This window comes from Artibeus jamaicensis, unplaced genomic scaffold, assembly GCF_021234435.1.
Source record: "Artibeus jamaicensis isolate MK-2021 breed Jamaican fruit bat unplaced genomic scaffold, CSHL_Jam_final contig_465, whole genome shotgun sequence".
In the NCBI taxonomy this organism is placed as follows: domain Eukaryota; kingdom Metazoa; phylum Chordata; class Mammalia; order Chiroptera; family Phyllostomidae; genus Artibeus; species Artibeus jamaicensis.
Window position 1 is genome coordinate 6,386,501 of NW_026521843.1, and position 13,996 is coordinate 6,400,496.

Genomic DNA, 13,996 nt, shown 5'->3' on the forward strand with positions numbered 1-13,996 from the left:
GGGAGAAAGAGACATCAGTGTGTGGTTGCCTGTCACACGTCCCCACTGTGGGGGCCCGGTGCACAACCCAGGCATGTGCCCTGACTAAGAATCGAACCAGTGGTTCTCAGGCCGGTGCTCAATCCACTGAACTACACCATCCAGGGCTAGATGAGTGGTTTTAACGTAAACAGTACAAAAAGGTCAATGATATGGTTTCAGACTCTGCATTACTAGTCTTTAATCATCTATTGCCTAATGAGATTCAGTTAGTATTGAAGAACACCCGAGATTACAGTGTATCAAAGTGCTCCCCTTTTTCCAACCTTGTATCTGTGGAAGGCTGCATTTTCTTCATTTACTTCAACCAACACACCAAAAACAGGTTCTATTAAGCCAGACATATAAAAGTCAAATGATGTCAAGATTTCATTAATTTTTGTTTCAGAAGTGTAGTTATTTTCCATTAAAATATGCTACTCATATTAACCTATTGTATAATGGGTCTATTATTCATAGTTTTAAATTAATTAAACAAGCATTTCTTAAATTTCTTGGTTTTAATTTCTAATGAAAAATAGCAATGGCTATAAACTTAATAAATAAAAGTCTTTTAGGGTCCTCAATAATTTTTAAGAATATTAAAGCATCAGAAGATAAAAAGGTTTAAGAATCACCCATCTGTGATGATAATTCTTACTTAAACAACTACTCAAAGAACACCTGCTTCTACTGTGCGAGGAACCAGAAAATCTGTGATGAAGGCACCATTCCTACCCTCAAAGAATTTCTAATTTCATTAAGGCTCTCTATATTAATAACTTTACTATAAAAAAATTTCCTTTTAAGTTTTTTAGGGGAACATCTCTTACATCTTAATGTTACCAACAGCAATTAATATTATGTACAGCATGTAACTAAAGCCTAAGTACTCAGTGAATCCATCTGAATCTACAGAACATGCACCGGACTTGTGCATCAGAGTCACTCGTCTGTCATGTAATTAGGTTACATGCGTTACCTACACGTGCTGACACAGGCTGCAGACGCCGACGGCTCCTTGTGGCGAAGTAATGCGCCGTCACCCTTAGTTACAAGACACCGTCAGCACTGAGAAGATGCTGAAGGCGCAGCTACAGCACAGCCTTTTGAACGACACTTAAACTTACAAAATAAATTTGATTTTTAAGTCTTATCATGGTTTTTAAGATAAATTTATTCTTCCAGATTTTTATGTCAAATAGTCTGGATAACAGGACAATGGAGAAAATGGCAGCTTATTTCAAGAATCTGAACTGTCATAATATGAAACTAGTTTCCCTGATGCTGTTTCCATAGCACTGGAAAGCAACATCAAAAAGCAGAAACAAACTATAAGGAGCCTAAAGAAAGATACCATCCATACAGTAGCTCAATTATCAATAGAAATGATGCTTGAAGATCAGAGGTCAAACTAGACATGAGATTCTCAGGTATTTTTCTGCTCTAATCCAAAGGAGGCAGAGTATCCCCATGAGAAGCGGTGGGAGCTGAACAGATGGTGCAAGGGTGGGGCGGGGGAGGATGAGGGCAGCAGATGCCTACCCAACCCAGGGTGAAAAGCACCATACGGGGCACTAGGAGGCCTCTTCTAATTCCTGGACTACCTGGGGTTTCTGAAGAAGGATCCCAGCAAAGTTCTGGGCAGCACTTAACAGGCAGGAGGAGCACTCACTGGTGCAGGCCACTGGACCAGCCGCCAGACCAGCCGCCGGAAGTGAGTGAGCAGGCTGAGATGGTGCATAAGCCCTCCTGATGTGGCCACGCCAGGTTTGAACCATGCAGACTGTCTGAGTGGAACTTCAGCTTCTTTAACAGTTTTCCTGCATTGCCAACCCATTAACTTCTCTGTCTCCTCCACAATGTCACTAATTAGTGCATTGAAAAAGCAATAGAAAAGCAACTGAACCAAAAAAAATCCAGGATGAACCAAAAGAAATAATTTAGAATTAGAGCAAATGCACTTTTAATGTTCACTGTAGAAGCAGTTCACCGGCTCTTTCCAAAGCCAGCCCGGAACCCAGTGTGGGTAACACATTAAAAACCGTGCACCGTGCATGAGAACCACGCACGCTTACTTTATATTTAGCATCATGTACAAGCTGTGGGAACATCTGGTGTTTTGCAAATTTGGCAAAATCCAGCTGCATTTCCTTTTCCAAATGTGTCTTCCAACATGTGTGGGTTGTTCCACAGTCTGAATTTTATTCTCTCCCTCCCCCTCTCTCTCTGTAAAACAGCACTGTGCAATTGCAAACATGCACTGTATCTAAACTTTATACTCTCCTCTCTGAATAAAAAAACTAAAAGCACGCCACAATAAAATGAGGAAAGATACAAAGCTAAATCGAAAATATAAAATCAGTTTCAAATATGTATCTGTCTTGCTTTTCTACAGCTTCCCCCGACACAGCAGGAGCTGCCTTCTTGGTCGGGGGCATCCGACCTTTCGGTGTCTCTGGGCCACACATTAAATACACATAATCAAAAAGAATCCCATAATGTTTTCAGTGGATTTACGATTTTGTGTTGGGCCGCATGTGGCCTGTGGGCTGCAGGGTGGACGCCCCTGGTACAGCAAAGACCACCCTGATGAGAGCTGCACCGTGTGACCTAAGAGACAGTGATGCCACCAATAACCGCCTCAACCCTCGCTGGGTCCGTGCTGCGTCCTCTGCTCCGACACGTGCACAAACAATTGTGTCACACGTTTTCAGGTGGCCAGAGGACATCTTAAAGGTATAAGGTTAAGTAAGGTATGAGAATGTGCTGTAAACATAAAACATAATAGATTACAATGACAACTCTAAGGGGACTCTACATCCAATCCCTAAGTTTAATTGAGAGTTAATATTGCTGTTGGAAAGTCTAGAACTGTCTGACCACCTCCACACACAAGTCCACAATTAGCTTTGGCCTTGGCTGCTTGTGCTAGGCTTTGCTCTTGCCCTCATATAAACAGATAAAACCTCCTTCAGCCTGAGAGGAGTGAAGGCCCCTCTATCTCCCAGGCTGGTCTGTTGGTCACACTCCAGCCAGTTCACAGGTCCCAGTTCTGGAGCCTTTTCCTGGGCTTCCAACTCCCCGCCTGGGTGAGTCTCTTCCTCTAATACTTACACCCTGCGTTGCTAACACACACGTGGACTTTAAACCTCTTCTCGGTCCTGGAGATTCAAACCAATGTTTGTGGGACTCCTGTCTGTTCTCACACACTGCCACGGTCCTGCCTGGCCTTCCTTGGTTAGACCCAGCGCTGCGCTGGACACACCCCACACATGACAGGCTGCTCCACTGGGTCTGGAGGTGCCTGGGCTCTCTGGTGCCCTGCTCTCCCACAGGTCCCAGGGGGCTCCCGGTTCCTGACTCCACCTGCTTGTTCTCTGACTTCTTAGGTAAAGCCCAGTGCAGCGCGTATGAGCAAAGGCCCTATTTGGAGTAAACCTGCTTGAGTTCAACTTGTGGCTCCTCTATTACCCAAGAACTTTGTTGAATTCACCTATTAGAACCAAAGTAATAAGCCCTGGCTGGTGTAGCTCAGCAGATTGAGAACAGGCCTGTGAAACAAAGGGTTACTGGTTTGATTCCCAGTCAGGGCACATGCCTGGGTTGCAGGACATTGTGGGCCAGGTCCCCAGTAGGACCCGTACGAAAGGCAACCATGCATTGATGTTTCTCTCCCTCTCTTTCTCCTTCCCTTCCCCTCTGTCTAAATATAAATAAATAAAATCATTTAAAAAAGCAAAGTAATAATATTATCCAGTTCACAGATCACTCAACCACAGCCTCTGCCTCACAGAGGCAGCCGTCCAACAGAAATTCCTGAGGCTACACCACAGAACCAGTGAACAAACAGCAGGTTCAAAGTTCAAAGTCAGGCTTATGGGATGCCAAATCTGTGCTCTTTTTAAATATATCATGCTACTTCCCCTTAAAATCATCCTTATTTTTTTCTTTAAAAAACCCCCACAAAAATGAAGATCTCCTTTTTATAGCAGTGGCTGTAGAATTCAAAACCAAGTTATTCACTGAATTATCTGACGTACACCACACTAATAAGGAAGCGAAGCCGCTGGTTACCCACAACTACAAATCTAGTACGTCAGTTATAATTAGCATTCCCACTGACGCTCGAACTTCCACCTGTGCCAACGCCCGAGCAGATGACTGACCGACTAGCCTTTATGCTCAATTTCTCAGGACAGGGTCAGCGATAACGAAAGTCCTGGGGCGGGTACTAGGCAGACTTGCCAACGTGGGGAGGACACAGCAAGGAGCAAATGTGTGGCCCCAGCAGATGGAAAGGAGGCTCCCAAGGTGGTGGAGCCCGGCGGCCAAGAGCAGAGGCTGGGAGGCTTTCTGGGAGAGTGGACGCCAGTGAGGGACTCACAGCTGCTAGACAGTGCGGTCGGGGTGAGAGGGGAAGGGGGGAGACGAGGAGCCACAGCACCTACGCAGAGTGAGACTGGACAATGTAGAAGGATCTAGAGCAGGAACTGGATCCAGTTAGAGGGCTCCGTCCTGAGCACAGAGCAGACAGTGGGAAAGGCAACTCAGAAGATGCCCGTGGATACTTCCACCACCAAGGCATCCACGGCCTGTCCAGAAAGTATTCAGCCACGTACTATGTAACACAGAGGCAGTTATTGAAGAAGATACAAGATACGATGTACACAGGACAATGATGCCTCAGTCCCCTTCAAAGTTATGACCTTCTTGAGGAAACCTTCGTTGGTAGAGGTTTGAATCAAGTTATTAGGAACCGCAGCACAATGTTCCTTCTGCTCTGGCAGCAGAAGCCACAGAACGAATTTTGCCACAACACGTTTCATGCCAGGATCCTGCATCAGAATCTCGGACACTGCAGTTTCTGGAATCCCCAGATCAGCTTCTGGTTCTCACATGGTCAGTCGCTGATCTTTGTAGACTGCAGTTCATACATGTTCAACATTTTCAAGTGTTCTGCTTGTCGCAGGCCTTCCAGAATGTGGATCACTTTTAAGAGATTCTCAATCATCTTTGAAGAGTGTTTGTGCCACACTTTTATTTGTGCTCACTCATTGCATAATCCCCAAAAGTCTCTGAATCATCCAAATAGTTTCCACAGAGGAATGTTCAAGCTTAATATAAAATATGATGCAGTTTGCTGTTTTACTCAGTCATTTCGAATGTGATGGCCACACAGCACACATGCTCACTCAACAGTGTCTACCACCCCCTCCGACTAGTACAGTGAAGTCGTCATTGTTCACACATGCGCATTCCAGTCCACTCTCCTCGGCTTCCAGGTTACACTGATGTCATACAAACCATTCTCATTATATTAACAATGGCTGGACTTTTTCTGGACAAACCTCATGTACTACATGGTATTCACATGAAATCACTTAAGGGCTCACTCGACCACAGCTGGGTCGTTAGCCTGGCTGAACACATGTGATGTGGGCTGGGCACTGGAAAGAACAGGGTGAGGCCTTTACTATAAAATGGCATGTTAGAAGAACCTGTATAAAACCTAGATGTCATTTGGAACAGACAAGTCTGACTTAGACATCTTGACAGAGGAAAGTGATTTCCCAATCAACACACCTCCTGCTTATCAAGAAACCAAAATACCACCACTAAAATATCCCCATTTCGAGAAAGAAAAAACAAAATTGACAGAATGTGAGAACAACTTTCGTTTCTTCCAAAACGTTCAATTATCAATACTTTAAACGGTCTCTCTGGTTACCTGGGTCACAGCTTTGGGAGAAAACGTAAGCGCATCCACCACGGTGATGAGGTCTCCAGGGTGGAGGCGATCAAAGTACTTCACGCAGACCTCAAACGCATGGAGCCACTCGGGTGCGGACGCCGGGACCTGTTTGATGAGGTGAGGGTCTCCGGACCAGAACAGCTTCTGCAACCAGACGGTGTACAGGGAGCTGGGGGAAAGCACCTGTCCATCCCGGTCAGGGATTCTGGGAACCAGCTTGGAAATAGACAAGATGTTCTGACTCGAAAGGACTGGCTCCAGTGCTTCCAGCGGGTTCACGTTCTCCTCCGTCAGCCTCTTGTAATTGAGGCCTAATGGGAAGAGAAGAGAGAGAGTTCTCTCCAGTACAAACATGCAGGGGCTTCACACACACACACACAGCCCTCTGTACAGCCACATCCACCAAGATCCACCACCAATTTAGCGACAGCAAATCGTTTAGTTGTCCATTAGACAGATCAGAAGATCTGAGTTCTAGTCCCAACCTGCAACCTAACCAACTCCATGATCTTGAACAAGTGACATGCTCTGTGAGCCCCAGCCCACCCCATGTACCCTGGAGAAGGCACTGTGTCCTCGTTTCTCCAGCCCCCAGTGGCCCCTGGGCCTTCCTGTACCAGGCTCCCACCAAACTGCATTATAGCCCCGGGTCACGCACCCGGCATCTCATCAACGACTGGGAGGCAGAGGGAATCGGAAGCCTTGTCCTCTGCATCTACTCCAGGGTCTACTCTGGTCACTCAGTAAGCCACCGACAAACCACAGTAAATTCTCATAATTGTGAATACTAAATATAGACTGGAAAATACCTTATAAATGATAAAATATCAGAGATTCGAGGGGCATTAATGTGTTTAATTTCTTTGTTATGAGCAGAAAGACACCCAGACACCATTCTGATGACTTCCACAATTTATCAAAGATGCAAAGGCTCTGACTTCAGTTTGCCCCACACATGCTCTGAACACACAGGCTCCAGTGAAGCGTGATTCTGCCCAAGCGCCTGTTGTGGACTGTCTCAGCCTTGACATTTATAGAAATGAAATGTAACCAATGGGAGGAGAAGAAACCTCTGGAGTCCGCAACCTCGGATCTTAGTGCCTGGCGCACTCTGAGCCACGGTGTGAGTCTCAATAGGTTTCTGAGTTTCTCTGGTACGTAACTCCAACCGTGAGTGAAGGCGTTGACAGACAGTAACTAAAGACAAGTAGCATCAAAGTCCTGCAGTGTCAGAGCTACGTCAGCCATGCTGCACGGACATGATCGTGGACAAAAAATTCAACCCCTAGATTTAATTCCAAAATGGTATCAAGCAGGGGAGTGACCATCTTACCTGATGCAACTACCTTAAATTTCTTCAGCAGCCGAATGTGCGTTTCCGGTTTGATGGCATATTTCCCCAAATCCGCAGAGCCACAGCTCTCCAGAAGAGTGAAATAGTACAGCAGCCTCTCATGGTCAAAGCCGCCAATGGTGGGGTAAATATACTTGACCATGTGCTTGTGAAAGGCCTCAGGATCAGTCTTCAAAGTCTCAAAGAGATGAAGGGCTTGAGCTCGATTTTCGATTTCTACTGTGGACAAACTGAAATTAGGAGACAAAGTGATGTGTTAAAATTTGGGTCTTTCCTTAAACAAGGGTTTTTTGGGTTTTTTTGTAAATGCAGAAGGAAAGGCTACATCTTAGAAATCCCTTCCTCCTGTGCAATCAAAGACAGTAAGTAAACCACCAAGATGTGGGTCATTTACATAAAGGAGAGCGAAGTGTTAATGCCTCCGAGGTCCTACACAACTGGGACTGACTTCCTGCGGGGCCACAGCCTCCCTGGAGGCACCACTTCCAGCTCCTACAGCCAGGACAGGTGTCCGGTGCTTACTAGTTAGGACCTGGACCCAGATCTGTCAGCTTCCACTACGCATTATTTATTCCCATCACAAGAATAATTTAAAACCGGAGCTTCATTACAGAAATGTAAACACCTTATTTACTCAGGAATCTGTTGTTTAGGAATCTGTGAGGGCAAGAAACAACCTCAACTTTTGGGCATAACTAGAACATCCAAGAATCTTGAACTGATACCGGACAGACTCACAATGGATACAAGTTCAAATAACATTAAAATCAGCAAGAATAGTACATGTACTTACCCCTGAATTACCTGTAGTCAGGAATGCCACTTAAATTAAAACATATATCTTGTTATTTTCACCTTGATTTGGATGTCTTTGTAACATAATAAAAATGCTACCTAAGGAGTTGTGTTTGGTCGATCAGTTTGTATTTTGGATGGTGAAGGGGAGGCCTCAATGCTGCTCTCGCTGCCGCCCTCCCTTGCACAGAACGCACAGCACCAGCCCAGCGTGATCCCAACGCCCCATGAGGGGCGGAGCGGGCTCTTAGGAGCAGCCTCCTTAGGAGCAGCCTTGGGAGTAACCTGAGCGAGCCAGTGGGTCCCCTGGCAGCACCCAAGTGAGATGTCACATAGTTTTCAAAGCAATCCTTCGAAACGTGGTCCCATGTTTACTAGAATTTCCACGTTCAGAAAGTGCCAAGACAGGTTTTTGGTTTATGTAGATAAAATGAATACAAATTATGTTTTAAAATTTTTCTGAGTGGTAGTAGTTAGAATAACTGCAACAATCTATAAAATCAAAATATCGAGTAATTTAAAAATGCTCTTTTAACTTTCACTTCAAGAGAAATGCTATTTTTCTATTAAGACATGATCAAACATTTACAAAAGTATACGGATCTATAAAAATGTGCGTGGTCTACAAAAATGTCCCTGTCTGTCTCCTCCGAATACCTCTCTATCCGGGTACTCGCGGCGAGCTTTAACTACGTGTTGCCTTGTCTGTCCCCTCACTAGGCTGTGAACCACTGCACCACAGAGAGGGTACCACGTCGTCTCTACCTGCGGATTCTCAGCACCAGGCACTGTGTGCAGGACATGGGGCACACTCAGCACATGAGCCCAACACATGCCAAAGCGATGGGTAGACGAACAAAACCGTGGTGTCCTCTACGGAGTCGTCTGCTCGCCCCTGGGTGGATTGACAACATCAAGTTCCCGCCGAGCGGTTTGAAAATCTAGTTGAGTCGTACATACTCAGAACTAAACAACAAGGCAAACTAACAGCATGGGCTGACAAACAGCACACAACTATATTCCAATGAAGAGGAGGATCACTACAGCTTTTGCTTCAAAAACAGTAGAAATCAGTAACAGAAGAGTTCATAAAGAAGTACTCAAGTTTGGCAATGTACAGAGAAATGAAGCAAAACTAATATGAACGAAGCATCAAGACAAGAAAGCACAAGGCCTGTGCAAGAAACAGTGAGTATAACGGAGGGCTGGTCAGAAAATACTCGATGCTATCACTATTCGAAGTGTGCAGTGTCAGCTGTGAAAGATACTGTATGTATGCACAGTGGTGTGTGACAGCGACTCGGAATTTCTGATTCTCCTTCAGAATTTACAAATTGAAGTCTGAACACAATGTAGTAAAGCAGTAAATAATAAACCATGTGACCCCCTCCTCCAAGATGAATCGTTTTAACATAGCTCTGCAGGCAGAACAACCTGCCTGATGGAGGAAGGGGAAAAACACCTTGCACTTGACTCTGCTGGTTACCGCAGTAGACTAGCACACCTCGGTAACTCCAACTACCAGATGAGAGGTCAGGGAGCTTCAGGGACTTGCCTAAGACCAAACGCCCAGACCTGACTGGACTCAGTGTGGCTTTGTCCACATTGTCACAAAGCAGCCACCGACGGATGAGGTCACATGCCCGCAATAACAATCATTTCAACCAGGACTCTTTCCCTAACACAGGCATTAGTTCTCTGCCCCAGAGCAACCCTCTCAAAGAGTTCTCCCACCACACCTCACTCCCAACCACCTGAGAAGTTGAGTATTCCAGACATACTCGTCTACAGAACGGGCAGGCAGTGACTGAGCCCTAACTTTTACTTCCTCTGTGTTTCACTCGATTCTGAATACAGCCGCTCTCAATCAACTCTCCTTTCTCTCCCGCCCAACCCACTTATTCTCCTGCACCTACAATTCAGTTCGCCACTGTGCAATTTTACCTAATTATCTTGTCAAGAGAGATATGGGAATACCTTTACTGACACATGATAAATACCAAAACCTCCCTCTTCAGTAAATTGCGATGTGCTAAGATCTTTTATAGATGCCACTGATCAATAACCCATTTTAATAGCTTCCATTGAAGGAAGCTGTTATCTTCTCTTTGGAAAAAAGAAATGAAATCTCTGCTCAAAAAACAATTCCGAAGAACCCACATTCATGAAAGTAGAAAGAAGTATCATGAAACTGCCGTGGAGTTTTCACTGATCAAATTAATAATCACCCTTAGAAACAAGGGTTTTTTTGAACCAAGATGTAGCTGGTTATAAAACAGCTTGTGTACACAATGCATATTTAACTTTCAGAGACTAACTACAGGAAAAAAATCAGCAGTAGCTGTGCTCAAAGCACAGTGAACAAACCATCAGTACTACGTCCATGATCAGACAGTTCTGTACTGGCTTCAAGTTGCCAATCACCCCAAATTCAAGAACAGCATGTATGGAAAGGTCTTATATTCGCACAGAAAGACAGATGTACTTAAATGCATGTTTCTTTACCTAGTCTAAGACTGAGTAACAATGCAATCCCATTAGCTGAAGAAAGGAATCCTTCAGAGGGGAGAGGGAAAGAGAGAGGACTGTGAGGAACGGCTAAAGAGAGAACGGGGGGGGGGGGTTCACTGGTTCAGATGCAGTAACTTCCAGACATTCCCCCCCCAAAGACTAATCCCAAACGTCTGAAGAGATATGAATCCAAATTAATGACCATGATGCAGGGTGCACAGGGCTCCCCCACTGATTCCTGTGGGAAAGGCAAGCCTCCCTCTCAGGTTCAAGGACGCTGACCTGAGGGAAATGGGAAAAGTGTTTCCCCATGAATGCCCGAGACGAGCGTGGCCTGGCCCACTGGCTCTGCAACACCACCCGACAGCTGACTGTGTGGTTATGCAGCGAACATGGTCAAAATAACGACGGCGTTTATCAGTTCTGCCAACATTTTGGCCACGTGTCTTTGCAAACAGAAAAATGGAGGTTAGCTTTTCGAGGTCACCTAGACAGTTGATTAGAGGGCCACTGATGAGGGCCACAGTATCTCACTAAACACTACGTCATCTCATTTAACGTTCATGAAGCAGATGTAATTGATATTCCGACTTGAAAAATAATTGTCCAAAACTCTGATGTGCAACGTTAGGCTAATAGTGCTCAAAGGACGCCTGTAAATCTGGTCTGTTTCCAGAATTAACTGCAGCGGCCAAGTGTTTTTCTTCTGAGCACCCACTACGTTCAGGTGTTTTGTATAAATCTCAAATCTCACACAGTTCTGCAAAATGACTAAGAAGAGCCTTTTTACACAGAAGGAAACTTGCACACGGAGGGATATGACAACTTGTTCACCTGGGACACAGAGAGGGAAGTCCCAGGGCAGGAGCCCAGGCTTGCAGGACTCAAAGCCTGAGTGAGCCCTTCCCAGGGATGGAAGTGACAGAAAGGTGTCCCCTGGCTGACGTTCTGGACCCGGCCTGGAGCCTTGGACAGCTTGGGTGGAAGGGGCCTGAGGACCACGGCACGAGAAGGGAGGCTGCACGTCTACGGGGGAATCGCTTCGATTTTGGTGCCGGCAGTAACTCATTCTTCCACCTCAGGGACTGGTTCATTTCATCTTAAGCACGATACAAATCATGATCCTGGTCCTCTTCTCCCCCTCGGCCACAAGAAAGACCTAGACCAAATACGCAGCTCGGTTTTAACCACCGCGTGAGATCTGTGACTGAGCATCTGCAGTCAACCTCTGACTCAGACGTGGATTTCTCCCGGTCCTGGATTTTGCTTACTTTCATTTTCAGTATTACGACATCCTTTTAATAAGCTAACCTACCTTACATTCTCTCTCCATGCGCTAATCATTCCCACACCAACTTCTCGACGAAGCCAGGCTTCTTTAAAGGAGAAGGAGATGGAAGAGAAGGCCAGAATTTCGAATTCTTCACCACGTGGCATTGAGACTCAAGCCTGACTGTGCTCAACGTCAGCCCTTAAGAATAAGCTGTTTCGATTCAGACAGAGGTGGAGGCGTTGTATTTAATTCAACTCCCCACAGCTGTAACTTGCTCTTACCCACCCTCGTACCTGCAACCAAAGGCCCCTCCCAGAGCGTATGAGGTGGGAGGAACAGTAGCACCGCCAGAGTCCCTGTGACCAGGACCCTGCCCCTGGGTCTGAAGGACACAGTATACATTCACCGACAGAGAAGATGATGGCATCGTGATCTCCACCGCCCAAGCAAAGTCACGTGGGAAATCACCTGGGTGACCAGCATGGACAGCACAGTGAAATGCAAGTGCAGGGTCTCTGGCTTTCAGGTCTGCTGTTTAAAGCAGAAGAGACAGGATGGACAGTGGTCCCAAGGCCGTCGGCCAAGGGTGGTTCTGCCCCTAATTAGCTCTCCTTTGTTCCCTGCACCCCAGCCACACAGCCTGCGTCTCCTGACTCAAAAGCACCCAGAAGGCCGCTGCCCCAGAGCCGGCCCCTCTGCCTGGAGTGCCCTTCCATCCTTCATCCTTCAGCCCGAGCTCCCTCCACACCAGAGAGAGGCCTCCCCTAGCTGCTCCGCCTGCATTTCCCGTGTTGCACTTCCCATGATTTAGTGGGGGAATGTATGTGTGTGTATGTGTGTGGTCTCCCCCTATCAGAGTACAAGCTCTATGAGGGAAAAGGTGTATCTCTCTTGTTCAGCATTTAAATCTATGCTCGAAACACAAAGATACTACAAAATAATACTGATATTTAATGTACGAACAAATAGAGTACTATTCCATCAGCTAGAAGTGCACCCTGGCATTTCAAAAGGGTCCTGTGTCCACAACTTAAAGACACGGAGCAAGCAGAACTGACAAGAACAGTAACAGGCACGGCCACGATGGCCCTCCACAGCCACCAGGCCGTCTACTTTCCACAGACCTGCTCTGGGCTTCGCCGTCCTCTCAGGTGAGGACCATGGTCCTGAGCGCTGAGACAGAAGTGGCTCGGGAGGATTAAGGGACACTCAATGCTACTCAGCTGGCATTGGGGGCAGATGTGGATCCTGAAGTGCCCTCTGACTCCAAAACCCATGCCCTCTGCACTGGGCCACCCGGATGCTGCAGGTAATGCTGCCCTGAGAGCCCCCGAAGTGCCCAGAACAGCCCGGGGACGGCGACGGCTGCTAAACTGGCACGAGTGAAACACCAGCCCGCAGTCTGGGGCGCTGGACTCGCCCCAGCAGAACCAAGGGGTGGAGTGAGCCAGTGCCTGCCACATGGCTCCTTAAAGCTATCACTGCAGTGTGAAATTACTAGGAGGAGAGAGAGAGGCGGGTGGGGAAGGAGCTCAGGTTTGGGTGTCCATGAGAACTGTCTTTCTGCAGCAGTGAAATGCCAGTGATAACTGCCATTAATGAAGCACCAATCATGTGTCGGCCAGGTCCCGTGGGTCTGATGTGCACGGTGAGGTATTCTGCCATTATACCCGCCTTCAAATTACAAAAAATCAGGCTGAGAGGCCCGAATACCTCGTGCGGTGACACGCAGCTGGGGAGAGGCACAGCTAGGGTGTGGCTGGCCCTCTGGGGTTGAAGGGGGCCGCACTCTCTTGCATACTGCTGCCATCCCCAAGCTGTCTGAGGGCACGTGTCTATCCATGTGCTGAGGCAGGGACTGTCTCCAAATTCAACCAAGAAGAAGGAGAACATAACATTATAGGGAAAGCAACATGGGAGGGGGTGTCTTTTTAAAGGAACACTGAAACAAACCCCTAAGGCAAACAACATTAATTTCTGGTAACTCCGACCTATTAACCTCCCACTGACATCGACTCGACAAAGGAACATTGGGCAATTTCTACTGTCCTAACGAGGCCGATTTCTGATCCCAGTGTTAGGAAGTTCAATGGAACAACGAAGCAAATTACAGCCTTGTGAGTAAAGACCAGGCAGCACCAAGCACGCTGGCCATATCAGCGTTAGGTGTTTTGTCGCTCACCAGCCATGACGCCGCAGGTGACGATTTCCTGCCCTCGAAACTGCTGTGAATCTGCACAATCACACTGCTATCGGGTGTAATGATACAGCTGAACAGTCTGGCGTATTA

The 13,996-nt window shown here is 46.7% G+C and overlaps 1 protein-coding gene across 2 annotated transcripts in view; it reads right to left on the minus strand.

The window, feature by feature from the left end:
* NBAS (NBAS subunit of NRZ tethering complex) overlaps positions 1-13,996 on the minus strand; it is a 253,645-nt gene that overhangs the window by 69,013 nt on the left and 170,636 nt on the right. For both annotated transcript variants that reach the window (XM_053666925.1, XM_037151717.2), the window contains 2 exons: positions 7,107-7,357; positions 5,750-6,084 (listed from right to left, as the gene is read on the minus strand). In XM_053666925.1, the coding sequence (XP_053522900.1) occupies positions 5,750-6,084; positions 7,107-7,357 (586 nt within the window). The remainder of the gene's footprint in view (positions 1-5,749; positions 6,085-7,106; positions 7,358-13,996) is intronic.